The 15,361-nt window shown below is 42.0% G+C and overlaps 1 protein-coding gene across 2 annotated transcripts in view; it reads left to right on the forward strand.

The window, feature by feature from the left end:
* The first annotated feature begins 876 nt into the window (after positions 1-876).
* EPG5 (ectopic P-granules 5 autophagy tethering factor) overlaps positions 877-15,361 on the forward strand; it is a 104,980-nt gene continuing 90,495 nt past the window's right edge. For both annotated transcript variants that reach the window (XM_080821012.1, XM_080821013.1), the window contains exons 1-3: positions 877-992; positions 12,371-13,315; positions 14,564-14,801. In XM_080821012.1, the coding sequence (XP_080677138.1) occupies positions 930-992; positions 12,371-13,315; positions 14,564-14,801 (1,246 nt within the window). In that variant the 5' untranslated portion in view covers positions 877-929. The remainder of the gene's footprint in view (positions 993-12,370; positions 13,316-14,563; positions 14,802-15,361) is intronic.

Consider the following 15,361-nt stretch of genomic DNA (forward strand, 5'->3'; position numbering starts at 1 on the left):
ACACTGGCCCGTGTTGTAAAGGCCCTGGGAAAGCAAGAGGGAACAAAACAAAGAACGCTTGCCCTTTAAAAGCTTACATTCTGGAGCAGCTGACAGACACAAATATTAAAGCAAATTATGTAGTATTTTAAGAGGCACTAAGTGCTTTGGAAAGAAGAAATTGAACAGCCGGGGAAGGGAGATGGCGCCAGGTTTTTAACATCTGGAATTTAAAAATGAAGCAAGGTACGGACAATCTATACTAAGAACACTTTAATGTGTCTTATTTCTTCTCTGCTCTTCTCGGGACAGGGGTCCATTTCCCGCCTGGCACTTTGTACAGTAATGATAACTTCCATTTACTGATATGCCCGTCACTCCACAAGTACCTTTCACGATTAGGCCATTTAATCTTCATCAAATATCATCGTTCCCATTTACAAAAGAGGGAACCAACATGCAAATCTCAGGGGTACATCCCGAGCGCAAAGCAGAGATTGAGGCTAACTGACTGGATCTACTTAACTACAGGTCAAAACGAGACTGAGAGACATCTGTCCCCGGACTCCTTTAAGCCGGCGAGCGTGAGGTGTGTGCCAGCGCACCCGGCGTGCACATTGAGTGAGGGCCGGAGAGACAGATGAGACTCCACCGGGAGAGTCCGCACTGGCTTTCCACACAACAGAACGAACCTGCGTACGGGGCACAAGGAGCACTGGGTCAGGGGTGGGGCCTGGAGGGAAGGGGCGGGGCCGCCATCCTTCAGTGAAGAATACGCCTCCTGGAGTGGTTTGTCCTACGTTGCGGCCCGTAGCGTCCCTGACTGCCGCCCCTTCTCCGGGAGTGGTGGAGGCCCGATCACGTGATAAGTCCGGAGGCCGGAACTGGGCTGGTGTGGCAAGCGCAGGGTTTTGACAAAAACAAACAGCGACGGCGCTGCCGCAGGGTCTATGGCCGAGGCGGTGAGGCCTCCGCGCCGGGCCAAGGCCAAGGCCAGCCGGACTAAAACCAAGGTGAGGATCTCCCCGCCACCCTCCCGAGACCGTGGCGGATGCGCCCTGTCTCCTTTTTCCTCTCTTGGGCCTCTCCAGCCAGGGCTGCCCATCTCCTGAGCCCTCCGCAGTCTCTGCCCGCACCTTCCTGTATCTGGTCCCACCACCCACCGACACCAGCCCTGTTCGTCTCTTCCATCTCCACGTTCCCTTACCATATTTTGTCAGGAGCCCATATTTTCCTTTTCCTTCTCTGACCTCAGGGGGCTCCTTCTTTTCTGCTTTCTTCTTGACTTTTCCACACCTGGGTCTGGATTCCTGCCGCGGAGCACCTTTTCAATTCCCAGCTTCATCTTTGACTCTCTTTTGTCCTTTAAACCTGGGAACATTTTCAGTCCTCTGGTGCACAGAGGGAAGGAACCGCTCCTCCACTCGTAGCATGTGCCCTCTGGCAGAGCTTTATGGATAGCGACAGAAAGTAGATTTAGCGATGTACCTTTTTACTTTTGAAATTCAAGGTGATAGTGGTGCTGCTGCTGTTTATTTCTCATAATCCTGGTCGTTTATGATGGGGGATGAATGTCCAGAAATTAAACCAGGGCAGGACTCACACAGTAGAGATGGATTTGAATTTTCTGGATTACTTTTGTTGGTTTGGTTTGTTTTCAGGTGCAGCTTGGATTTTAATTTTTCTCATATATTTTCTGAAATGACATTTATTTTACAGTGAACAGGTTAAATGCTGCCCCTGGATGGCTGGACCTAGATTATTCTGACTTACCTGGAACTGAATTTACATTGAGGAAATAATGAGGGTAGTATTACAATTACTGGAAATTTCCTTTCTAACAAGTGGGTGATGTTGCACAGCAAGTGTAGCTTAAAAATGGTACCCAAATCTGACTTTCTCATAGGAACAAAGTTTTGACAGGAGACAGGTGTTCAAAGATACTGTATTTTAAAAAGGCTGTAATGGAGTTACGCACACCAGTGTACCCAGGCCTGTGAGGAGTTACTCTTTGGGGTGAAAGCCATCTTGCTATCTAATTTAAGAAGCATATTTAAGAGAAATAATTTTTGATTGTATTGGGCTGGTAAAGAACTAGCTAGATGGAGGAGGGGGAAAAAAAAAAGCCCTTGGTGAACCCTGCATAAGGTCCCTGAACCTAGAATATGGTAGTGCATAACATGTAAACATCAGTCATGTAGAGGGCAGAACATTAAATCTTAATATGTAGGGCCTTTTTTCCCCCCCAAACGAATGATGAAACTAAAGGCCAGAGAAGTTAAATGTTAGGCCCAAAGTCAGTTTGACAACTCAGATTAAACCCAAAAATCTCAATCCAGGGGTGCCTGGGTGGCTCAGTGGGTTAAAGCCTCTGCCTTCGGCTTGGGTCATGATCCCAGCGTCCTGGAATCGAGCCCCACATCGGGCTCTCTGCTCAGCTCTCCTCTCTCTCTCTGCCTGCCTCTCTGCCTACTTGTGATCTCTATCTGTCAAATAAATAGATAAAATCTTTAAAAAAAACCTCAATCCAGTAGCTTAGTTCATTAATTCATATATCTATATGTCTGTCTATAGATACTTAAAAATAGTTAAGAAGATTCTCTGTCACGTTATTTTGTTTGCAACAGGACTTTTAAAGTAAAAACCTTAAGCTTTTCATCTATCTTGGAAAACCAGTTGCTCATTTTATTGACACATTTCCGGCAATTTTCCTACACAGACATATGTTAATTTATTTGAAGAGGCCTTCATTCCAGAGGTATTTGGTCAAACGAGAAATCCTGGATGCATGCTTTTTTCTCTCTCCAAATCTAATCAGTCACTAAGTCTTGCCAGTTGTATTTCCTAAATACTTTCTTAATTTTGCTCATTTTTCTCCATCCTACCACCACCATCCTCTGAGGAAGACTTCTTGGAATTCTGCTAAACTGGCTTTTCCAAATTCATTTTAGCTGCCCACTCTCTAAACTAAAGCCAGTTGGTAGTTTTAAAAACAAAAACCAAAACTGATAACTCTCCTCCTCAAAACCTTGCAAAGGTTCCCCATTACCCCGAAGCTGGAGTCCAGAGTCCTCAGCATCAACTCGGGGCCCTAAATGATCTGGCTTCTATCTTTCTCTTCAGCCTCAGGTTTACTACTACTATCTCTTTGGTTCTCAACTATATATATAAAATACATACATACATATGTCTTCTGCTTCAGGGCCTCTGCACATGCTATTTCTTCTGCCCTCATTCCTCTTCCTACCCCTCTTCACCTACTGCTCAGTCATGGGGTCTCTACTAAAACAGTACTTCCTTGGAAGAGCTTTCCCTCATCACCCTCATGTTACTCCCTCCTGCAGTAACACGCTGTACCTCCTTTGTCCCTTGTCTCACTTGTAGTTATTTTGACAACAACTCTTCTCCCGTAGACTGTGTCCTCAGTGAGGCAAGGACTTGTTTGTTTCCAGTACCCTTCACAGCCCTTTATACACTTGGTCATGTTTGTTAAATAAAGGAATAGATGCCAGTATTGAAGAATACTTCCAAGCTTTGTTACTTAGAAGAATTTAGTAAATTTCCTCTGAGTAGAATGAAAAAAACAAGTGGAAAAACTCCACAACACCAGCAAGGTCCTCATACTTGTCACTGTAAAAATTGTTCTTTTAGAGTCAGTAGATTTGTTTTAGTGTTGGCATAATTATAAAGTTCTACATTAGTGAAATCTTTATTATCTGTTGTCTAATTTAGCAGCTGTTTACGGAGCCATAAAGCAGTTCCAAGACTCAGTTCAGGAAGTGAGTAGTGTCATGTGTTGTTCCCTTCAGATAGTTTGAGTGGCTTGTGGATTTTTTTTACCCAGCAGCTGACCTGCATTCCTTAATGTTAATCATCTGGTAGATGACTTCACATTGTTAGGCTGTAGTTAATCTCCTCATTCCTAAGAGGTTGTCCTAATAACATTTTCATTCTTTTAGTACATCTTCTACTAGAATATCCCCCACCTCAGAGGACCCTGACTTGGGTGATCTTGGTAGATTTTGAGTTAAGAACGGTAGATTTTTAGATTTGGACTTATTCTACAGATGCAGTGTGTATTTTACAGTCATGGAATATGCACAAACATTGGTTAAATTCTGAATGCCAGCGACTCATTAATTGTAACAGCATATGGTAATTGCTAAGGGTAGACTGAGATGTGGCCCAGAAAGCTGATCACAGAAACAGAAAGAGCCTTATTTTTTTTAATTTGTCAAAGATTTTATTTATTTATTTGAGAGAGAGAGAACAAGCAGTGGGGAAGGGCAGAGGGAAAGAGAGAGAGAGAGAGAGAGAAGCAGACTCCTTACTGAGCAGGGAGCCTGACTGGGGCTCAATCCCAGGACCCAGTGATCCTGACCTGAGCCAAAGGCAAACGCTTAACCGACTGAGCCATCCAGGCGCCTGTGGAAAGACCTTTAAATCCCCATCCCCTATTGCTTCTTAGCCTGGATGATTTCTACCACTTAGCTTTTCCCCCTCATGGATAGGAGTTAAGGTAGGGGATGCTATATATTATTTAGGTCCTTTTGTGCCTCCTAAGGTCCATTCATTTGTTGAGCAAACACTCATTGGTCACCAGGAACTGTTCTAGGCACCTGGGAAGTAACATAAGAAAATGTAAAAACCTGGCCTTAATGTACGTCACATTCTCGAGGGAGAGGACAAATGAACAACCCCACTAAAAAAATGAATAAAATATATGAGGAGATGATAAGTGTGAGGAAAAGAGAAAAAGAACAGGGCACATTAGGGGAGGAGTGGTAAGAGATAAGGATGGGTTGCAGTTTTCCAAGGTGACGTTTAAGTAAAGACACGAAAGAGATGAGGGAGTTAACCATGTAGATATTGGGGGAGAAATGTTCCAAGCTAAGGCCCTAAGGGAGTGGCCTGCCTGGCTTGCCCCAAGAACTGCCAGGAGGCAGTCTGGGTAGGGGAGGAGTGAGGGACAGGGGAGTAGTGGGATGAAGTCAGAAACCTAACATGCGGGCCAGGTCATGCAGGGCTGTGGGGGCCATTGTAGCAACTTCTGCTTTGAAATATGTAAGCACCTCAGAGTTTTGAGCAGAGGAGGGGTGTGATCTGAGTTATGCCTTAAGGGATCATTGTGCTTGCTGTGTTGAGAATCAGCTGTAAAGGAGCAAGAGTAGAGACAGAGACCTTTTAAGAGTCTGTTGGAATAATCCAGGCAGAGGTGACAGTGGCTCAGACCAGACTTGTACAGCAGAGGTGGTGAGAAGTGTTTGAAGTCTGGAAGTTTCTGCAGGTAGAGCCAAGAGGATTTTCTGATGGCTTGGATCTGGCATGTGAGAGAGAGAAGAGTCACGGATGACTCTGAGACGAGGAGGTGGTGGGTGGAACGGGTTTGGGGGCTGATTAGGGGTTCAGCTTTGACTATGGTAGTTTTGAAACAGGTGTCTACTAGACAGCCAAATGGAGATATAAAGTAGGGTTGAGTATATGAGTCTAGAGCTTGGGAGAGCCAGGTTGGGATTAAGATCTGGGAGTCTTTGAGGTGCCTGGGTGGCTCAGTCAATTGAATGTCCAACTCTTGGTTTTGGCTCAGGTCACGATCTCAGGGACATGGTATCAAGCCCCGCATTGGGCTCCATGCTCTCAGCACGGAGTCCGCTTGAGATCCTCTTCCTATCCCCCGGCCAATAAATCAATCTTAAGAAAAAAAGATCTGAGAGTCTTTGGCATATAGTCATTAGCATATAGGTAGTTATTTAAAGCCAGAGACTGAATTAGGTTACTTTGGGGATGGGTGTCGTATAGAAAGGTGATAAGAAAAGAACCCAGGGGCACTCCAACTTTAAGAGTTTGGGGAGAAGGGGGAGAAGAAGAAAAGGAAGTGTGAGGAGTGATCAGTGAGGTAGAGAGGGAGTATGTGTCCCCAGTGCCCTTAACTGAGAGTGTGGGGTCCCAGAAGCTGAGTGAGGGAAGTGTATGGTGGAGGAGGAACAGGTCAAGCTTGTCAAGCCTGATACGTGAAGGAAGATTGTTAAGAGCAACAGGAAAGAGGTGGCAGCTAAGAGCAGATGTTGTATTCGGAGCAAAATGTAGAGGCCTTATCCTTCCCCCAAGCCTTTTCAGTTATACAGCATCCCTGTATACCCCAAGGAGGGCTGGAACAGTTGCCCAAAGAGCTCTTGACTTAAACAGACTCAGATATCTAAGCCCTTTTTATCTCTTCTGTGCCAGACATTGTTCGAAGTGCTGCAGATACAGACATTATTGATAAACAGACCCTGTCTTTAGAATAATCTCAGGGAAGTATTCTATAAAATGTGTAAAACTTGAACCTTCATTGTTTGTGAAGAAGCAGCTCATTGTTATTTTTACAGAAGCAGAGGAGTTGTAACTTTTTTTTACTTACTCCAGCTCAGAGAGAAAGAATTGTGAGTGAGGAAACTTCCAGTTTGTTTCCCAGAACCTACACTCTTTAGCTTTCTTCTAATTATAAAAGTGCTCATTGCTTCAAGAAGTATGTGCATCTGAGCGGGACACACACACACACACACACACACACACACACACACACAAATATACAGCAGAAGTGAAATGCCCTAAATTCCGTCTCCTGGGAAAAACTGTTAGTAGTGGTTTGTGTGAGTTCTTTAGTTTTTTGCCCACATGTACACAACACTCGGAGCATGTTTACTGTGATGTGTAGTTAAGTTTGTTTTTCCTTGTTTATTGACAAAGAAAATTCTTCCATTCTTCCATTTCTGTATAAGTACTTGATTATTTTTCCATTCTTCCATTTCTGTATGAGTGCTTGCTTATTTTTCCTTCTGTGGAATTATTTTAATATTTATTCTCTACCTATATGTAACTTAGGTGTAGGTTAAAAGTAAAGAAATATAGATTCCTAACCTGGCCATCTTTAATTGTGAGAACGGTGTCTTTTGTTTAAAATAAAATTATGTAAGTATGAATTTTTTGCACACGTGACTTGATACACATGGAGTTGTGTTTGAATTTTGTGCTCTATAATGATTATTATATATACAATACATTCTCCTGTATTTTATCTCTAGTTAACTCAAGTAGGCAAAATAATTGGAAGCTGGCTTTTTAATTTTTAAGTGACATTATATATTTTTAGTGTAAGAATAAATTCTGATTTTGGCATAAAAGTCAAGTTTCTTCTGACTTATTGGGTATTCCCTCTGCTTTCTGAGAGGTATATAAAAGTAAATTTCTGAATGTGCCAGAGCACATGGTAAGTATAAATATTTGTTGGATAAATGAATAATTTATTTTTATTTCTTTATTCTAGTACCTAGGACAGGGCCCAGTGTACAGTTTGTACTCAGTAAATCCTTGTATTTTATAGGTCATCACCATTGTCTCAGGAAACATTTACTGAACATTGTCAAAAATCAGAGGCAGATCAGATCCAAAGACATATAGTGCCTGGCCTTAAGATACTTGTGGTTTATGTGTGGGGAGACAGAACTTAAAGATAAATTAACCTGTAATCAGGGCCGGATGACAAGTACATATAGCAGGAATTCAGAGTAAAGCATGTGTGGAAGGGTTGGTGTGGTCATTAAAGGAAGAATTTGTCTGGAGGCATGGTCATAACTGAGTCATCAAAGGCACTGAGTTAAGAATCAGTCTTTCATTAAGTGGAGAGCTGTGACTGTGGTGTTCAGAGCAGTGTTTTAGGGGAGCCAAAGTTACAGTGGTGTTTGGAACGAATTGGTGGTGGGGCAGAGGCTGCTGGCTTGGAGACCATTCAGGACCTGCTCCCCTATTTGGTGCTTTGGGAAAGTGAAGTAAGCCACAGGGCTCTCACCACTGCCTTTGAGGCTCTGGCATCAGTGGTGATCTCAGCAAGTCCCCTCTCTCTCTGCATTCATACCTAGAGGTCCTGTCCCTGTACTGGGATCCTCGAGGGAGCAGTGTCAGGCCTTTGCCATCAGCTCAGACGGTTGTCCGTCCTTTCCTCCAGGTTGCCTTCTCTGGTCTGGATAGTCCATTTGAATCGAAGCACCAGCTTCTCTGTCCTTCCCTCACTCCTTCTTTGGGCCAGCTCCAGGCTGATTTCTCTTTGGACCCAACTACCCTAACCAGGACAGGTAGAGAGTTTTCTTTGGTTCCACTCTGGAAACCCAGAGAAGCACTGAATTCTACCCCAGGTGAAATAAAAGCCTAAACAAAGTCTTGTGTGTTCTTTCCAGAGAGGCTAAGAAGGTTTTAAAAAAATTCATTTGGTTCTCTGGCCTCATTATCTGTTCCTACAGCTGCTGGGAGTGGGCAGGTAAGTTTGGGAGTAGCAGCTGGACACTTCATTTTGTTTGGTGGAGGGAAAGAATTTGAAATTTCAAGGCAACTCTGGAGTCGGGGGAGAGGGCAGAGTGAGGTGGGGTTGGAGTGGAATGAGATGGGACACGGGGGGGGGGTTAAAAACTGCCTGAGGAGTAGGTTGGATAGGAAGGCTCTCGCGCTTGTGTGTTGGAGGCGGTGTAGTTGCTTTCTGTGCCCTTGATCATGTGGCCTGTCTTGTGGCTGCTTCCAGCTCCCTTGTCTTCTCTTCCAGTTAGCATTTGACACCCCTAGAGGTCTCTTCTTCAGAAGAGAGAAATAAAAATCTTCTCTGTTCCACATTCCAGTCTCTGCTTCCTTACTTCTCACTCATTTTGTCAACTAAGTTTTAAAAATCTCTCCTAGCTTTTGAGATGTAATTCACACGCTACACAATTCACCTATTTATAATGTATAATTTGGTGGTTTTTAGTGTGACTGTAAGGTTGGGTACCTGTCACCACGGTTAGGAGCTGCAGAGCTGTCTTCCATAGTGGCTGCATCACGTTACAATCCCACCAGCAGTGTATGAGGTTCGAATTTCTTTACATCCTTACTGTCACTAACTATCTGACTTTAAATAGTTTTCCTACTGGCCATGACATGGTGTCTCATGATTTGGATTGGCTTTCCTGTAATGGCTACTGATGTTAGCATCTTTCTATGGGCCATTTGTATATCCTCCTTGGAGAAATGTCTATTCACATCCTTTGCCCATTTTTACATTGGGTTATTCATGTTTTTATTATTGGGTAAGAAGAGTTCCTTTTTTATGCTGAGTGTAAGTCCCTTATAAGATAATTGATTTGCAACTATTTCCTCCCATTCCGTGGGTTAACTTTTCACTTCAAGGTGTCATTTTCAGCACAAATATTTTTAATTTTTATGAAGTTCAATTTATTTTTTTCTTTTGCTATTTGTACTTTTGATGTCATGTGTAACCCAAAGTCATTAAGATTTACATCTATGGGGGCGTTTGGGTGGCTCAGCTGTTAAGCGTCTGCCTTCGGCTCAGGTAATGATCCCAGGGTCCTGGGATTTAGCAGCGCATCAGGCTCCCTGCTCAGCGGGAAGCCTGCTTGTCCCTCTCCCACTCCCCCTGCTTGTGTTCCCTCTCTTGGTCAAATAAATAAAATCTTAAAAAAAGAAAAAATATATATATATTTATGCCTATTTTTTCTTCTAAGAGTTGTAAAGTTTTAGCTCTTACATTAGGTCTGTGATCCTTTTTGAATTAATTTTTGTGTATGATGGAAGGTAAGGGTCCAGTTCACTCTTTGGATATCCTGTTGTTAAGCAGCATCTGTTGAAGACTGCTCATTGTTCATTATATTGTCTTGGCACCATTGTTGAAAATCAGTTGACTGTAAATACAAGGTTTTATTTCTGGATTCTCAATTCTCTTCCACTGATCTACTTGACTGTATGCTGCAACCACACTGTCTTTATTACTCTAGTTTTATAGTAGGTTTTGAAGTTGCAAAGTGTGAGATCTCCTTTGTCCTTCTTTTTTAAGATTGTTTTGTTTGCTTTGGGTCCCTTGCATTTTCTTATGAGTTTAAGGATCGAGCTTGTCATTTTCTGCAAAAAAGACAGCTGAACTTTTGATTGAGATAATGTTGAATTTGTGTATCAATTTGAGGAGGATTGCCGTCTTAACAATATTGTGATCTGATCCATGAACATGGGATATGTTTCCATTTATTAAGTCTTCAGTTTCTTTTAATGATGTTTGGCAATTTTCAGAGTACAATTTTTACAATTCTTTTGTTAAAGTTATCTCTATTTTATTCTTTGCCCATTTATAAATGAGATTATTTTCTTAATTTTATGTTTTGATTATTCAACTCACTAAAATTTGGCCTTTCTCCCAACAAGTACACCAGCATTTCTCTCACTGTAGTAACCATGGTCCTCCGTCTCCTGATTTTCTTTCTGACCTCCCAGTCTGACAAACCTACTTATTATAGAAGAGTGCTAAACATCATTGGAGGGTAATTAGACCCACTTCATTTTCTTATGAATACTCATGTAATGCTTTTTGTTGCTCATGATTTTAGGCGGTTAGACTCATTTGTGTGCATTGTGTGGCTCATATCTGAATCTGATGTTCACAGTGTAGATTAAAGTAATTTCGGAGAGGCACAGCCTTCTTTAGTCACCACCATTGTAAATGTTTGGTAGCGATTACCAGTGAGCGACCTCAAATTCCATTTCAAAAACATTTATCTTTTCTTCCTACTATTAGGCACATATAAGTGGCTTACATTTTTGGTTCTTGTCAACTTTTTTTTTGCTTGACATTTGCTGGACAGCACAATCCAAAATCACTGATAACTTGTGAAACTGTCAGGTTTGTCTTCTTAAAATTTCATAGTGAAAGGGAAATGTTTGAGGATGTATTTTTTTTTTCAGTTTGTTTGAGTGTAACAATTTTATTGAAGAATCTTCTGTAATTTTTTTCTTCTTTATTAGCATGTTTTCCTGTGTATCTACTTTGTGTGTTAATGCCTGAGGTTTTTTTTGTTTTTTTTTTTTTAAACCATAACTCATTTTATTGGACTTTCTTTTAACAGTTAACTTTTTTTTGTCTTTGTGTTTTTGGAGATCATTTCAGACTTTGTGAAAAGTTGTAAATATAGTACAGAGAGTTCCATATACCCTTCATGCAGCATCCTCTGATGTCACCCTCTCACGTAATCATAAATTCTGTAGTGTAGAACATTTATCAAACCAAGAAGTTAATGTTGGCAAAATACTATTAACTCAGATATAGGACTTACTTGGATTTCAACAGTTTTCCTACCACTGTCCTTTCTCTATTCCAGAATCCAATCCAGGGTCCTACAGAGCATTTAGTTGTCCTATCTTTGTTGTTTCCTCCAGTCTCTTGATGGTTTCTCAGTCCTTTCTTTGATGACCATAACATTTCTGTTATTCCTTTTTTTTAAAAAAATATTTATTTATTTATTTGGGAGAGAGACAGAGAGTGAGCATGTGGAGGGAGAGAGGGAGAGAGAAATTTTAGCAGACTCTGCACTGAGTGCAGTGCCTGACATGGGGTTCTATCTTACGACCCTGAGATCATGACCTGAACCGGAACCAAGAATCAGGCATTTAACTGTACCACCCAGGGGCCCCATGTTTCTGTTATTTTGTGGACTGTTCCCTAATTTGAGTTTTTCTCTGGTATTTTTTTATGCTTAGATTGAGGTTATATGTTATTGGAAAGGACACTTGAAGAGGTGATAGGCCTTTTCAGAACCTCACATGGGGTTATGCTACTGGTCATATTAATCTTGATTACACAGTTAAAGTATCGTTTGCCAGAATTCTCCACAGAACCTTACCGTTTCCCCCTTTGTAATTACTAAATATTTAGGAGATACATTGATGCTATCCACGTGTCTTGTTTCTCCTTGAATTTTCACTCACTCACTTTAGTATCCGTCGGCAGATTTTGCCGTGACAGTTATTACCATGGCGTTGTAATGGTGATTTCCTATTTTTCTCATTCCATCTACATTTATTAATTGGAGTTCTGTAAGGAGGAGTGTCACTTTTGCCCATTTATTACTTATTTATGTCAGTATGGACTTTTGATATTTATTTTATTCTGTAGGTTATAATCTAATACTATAGTCATTTTTATTATTCAAGTTATTTGACTCTTTCTGCTTGAATTTTAAGTGAATATGTTTGTCAAGATGAAGATAAATCGATTGAGGCCACTTGGACACTGTTCTCTTGACCTCTAGGAGAATGGAGAATGGCCTAATTAAAACTTTCCTCCTCTGTTCTTGTGTCATAATTTGCTGCTTCTTTTGATGACTTTTTCTGTTGCGATTAGACTAGTGAATCTCCCACACTTAACATAGTCAAAATTGAATAATAATGGGAAATACGAAACATGTTACTTATGAATTTATTTAGATTCCTTTGCTAATTATAAAAATTTAGATTTTTGTATACAATTTAAGAATTCCTTATGTTGAAAGCATCAGTTATTACTTCAATGTTTTAAATTATTTTACATTATAAATCTCATTTTTAGGAAAAGAAGAAATCTGAAACCCTTCAGAGGGAGGAATCTGATGAAGTCTCCCTTCCAGAACCCTCCAGAGAGCTGGCAATCCCTCCTCCAGCTTGTGAATTCAAAGGAGACTGTCTTAAGGTGTTAACTGATTCCCAGCTCCAGAATGCTGCCTGTGGACAAAATGAGAGTGAAATGTTTGATGTACCACTCACCTCCTTAATTATAAGCAACGAAGAGCCCCTGACATGGAACACAGAGACCCTAAAGGAAGGGGAGGAGGTCAGAGCCCGGGTGGGGGACGATGCAGTAAATCTAAAGGCCAGCCCTGGAGACAGTGTCGGAACCAAAGTAGAAACCCCCAAGAACTGCACAGAAGGAGAGGAAAATCAGTTGGTACTCTGTGGACCTTCTGAAGGTAGCTCACAATCTAGTTTTTCTTATACACAGCCAGGAATGGAAAATTTGCAGGCCAGAGAAACTCAGAAAAAGAAAGATGACAAGCAAGCCTTGGGTCTTTCTTCAGAGGTGCTACAAAATGTTGGCTTGCAGAGTTCTTGTGAAGCCAAAGACATTTTTCAGCCACCTAGAGTGAAAAAACTGTATCCTCAGTTGCCAGCCGAAATTGCTGGAGAAGTACCAGCTTCGATGGCAGTGAAACCCTTGTTTCGTAATGAGCGACTCTACCCAGAGCTCCCATCTCAACCAGAACTAGTACCATTTACTAAAGAACAGCTGAAGATCTTTGAGCCTGGTTCATGGCTGGAAAATGTTGAGTCGTATTTAGAAGAATTCGACAGCATGGCTCATCAGGACAGGCATGAGTTTTACGAGCTGCTTTTGAACTACTCGCGATGTAGGAAGCAGCTGCTGCTGGCCGAGGCTGAGCTCCTTGCTCTGACGTCTGATTGCCAAAATGCGAAAAGCCGACTGTGGCACTTTAAGGATGAACAGCTGTCCGTGCAGGTATTTTGGTGTTCTGTAAAGCGTTTCGGCACCTGGGGCATTTGCAGTGGCGCTGCCGTTCTTGTGATGCCATCTAGGTCTGGAGGATGCTTGTACTCCCATTGGCCCTGTCCTAGCCCAGAGTAGTGTGGTGTAGGAGTCACAAAGTTGGATGCTCGCAGGGGCCATGCAGGTGACCTGAAGGAGTGAAATGGGCTGAGTGGGATGGTGGTCCATGGGTAAGCTCCTTCCCGGACCAGTGGGGGCAGCTGCTCTTGAGTTCTGCTGATCGTTGCCGTGAGCTTGTGATGGTCCAACATTGTCACATCTTTTCACTTCCTAAGAAGAGCTGGAAGTCAGGATTTCTGTGTGAGGGATCCTGATTTGTGACTGTTGGCAACAAAATAGAGAGTAGAGGCCAAGCAAGTCATGTTTTCAGGTCAGATTCTGTCTGGGGACCATTTAGTTTGTAACCTTGGGCATAATGCCTGGAACATCCAGATGGGTAGAGAGGGTCAAGGAGAGGCTGATCCATGGAATAAATTTGAGAGCTGAGGAAACAGGAAGGCAATTAGATGTGGCCCTGCAGAGGCCAAGGTGACCCTGTGGAGGCCAAGGGAAACCACTTCCCAGTGGCCTGGGAAGGCTGGCAAAGAAGAGAAGGCCACTCTTGGCAAGTCTGGCAGTGAAGGGAGGCCGGAGGAGTTATCGAGGAGAAACATGTGGTTTCCCCCATCCCTGATCCTCAGTCACTGGGAGACCTTTGTATCTCTCTATGTAGACAGAAGAGTCTGTGGTCAGGGGAACATTTGAAAACACTGAAAAAGAGGATAGACTTAGGAACACAGCTGGGGGTTTTAGTATTGGAAAGGAGAGGGGCTTCTTTTGAGCAGAATCAGAGTGATGAGGGTAGGTACAGAGATAGTTTGAAGTCCCTTGAAGTTGTGGGGATATCAGCTTGACTTCCATGTTTGTAAAGTTGAAGGTAAGATTATCAATTGTGAGACTCCTAGAGACAAGTTCTATTATTTTCTCTTTAGGGTTTCTTTTGTCTTTTTTGACCATGTGATGCCTTGTGATTGACTTTATCCCTCTTGGCCCTTGATTATAGATTTGATTTATTGTTCCTTGTGTGGTAGTATTGCCCCCTCACTATGATTTATAAGCTCTTTGAAGGTGGTACTGAAGCCAATAATACATTGTATGCCTGATTATGTCGCGTGTAAAGAGTTAACTGGTTTCCTGTTTTACCCTTTTGTCCACTGCTAGGGTATCTGTGCAGATCAAGTGAAAGTTTCAGGCTATCATCGCTACCAAAGAGTAGAGATGAATGAAAATGCACTGGGGGAGCTAAAGAAGCTATTTGATGCCAAATCTGAGCACCTCCACCAGACCCTCGCTCTGCATTCGTACACCTCTGTGCTCTCAAAGTTGCAAGTGGAGTCTTACATTTATGCCTTACTCAATAGTTCAGCTCTTCTGAGATCTTTAGCAATTCAAGGCCGAGGTATGTGAATCGTGAAAGTCTCTTTTTTGAGGTCTTTGATGAAGAAAGAATGGAGGAGTTGGTTGAACAGATTGTGTACTCATTGGTATTATAAGGGAACATTTGTGCTGGCTGTTTTACCTTGCCTTCCCCAAAGCAGGATTGAGATCTGCCTTCATAACATCTGTTGGGAGCAGAGCTAGGCCTCCGTTCCCTGGGGCTGTCAGTCTCTGCTACTCTGGGAAGCCAGAAAGCTTGCTTTTTATCATTAATGTCCCTTAGTCCCAATTTATGTGCTTGTTACCAAGTAGAGTTCAAATAAATTTTGATTGTAAAACCCATACTCAGCGTTCTTTTTATCCTGTATCTTTTGTACTTTATTTTTGTTTGTCTAGTTTGTTGGGCTGTTTTATATAACTTTCATCAGAGGATCTATAATGTTCTGCATTTTTCACCATATTTGGGTTTAGAAAACTAGCTTCAATTGTATGATGTGTTAAATATGAATTAGCTAATTGAATTATGCAGTTTTTATTTCTTGGGGAGATATTAGGAATATTAAAAGTAAAAAATAATCCTGG

This window comes from Martes martes (genome assembly GCF_963455335.1).
Source record: "Martes martes genome assembly, chromosome: 13".
Lineage (NCBI taxonomy): Eukaryota > Metazoa > Chordata > Mammalia > Carnivora > Mustelidae > Martes > Martes martes.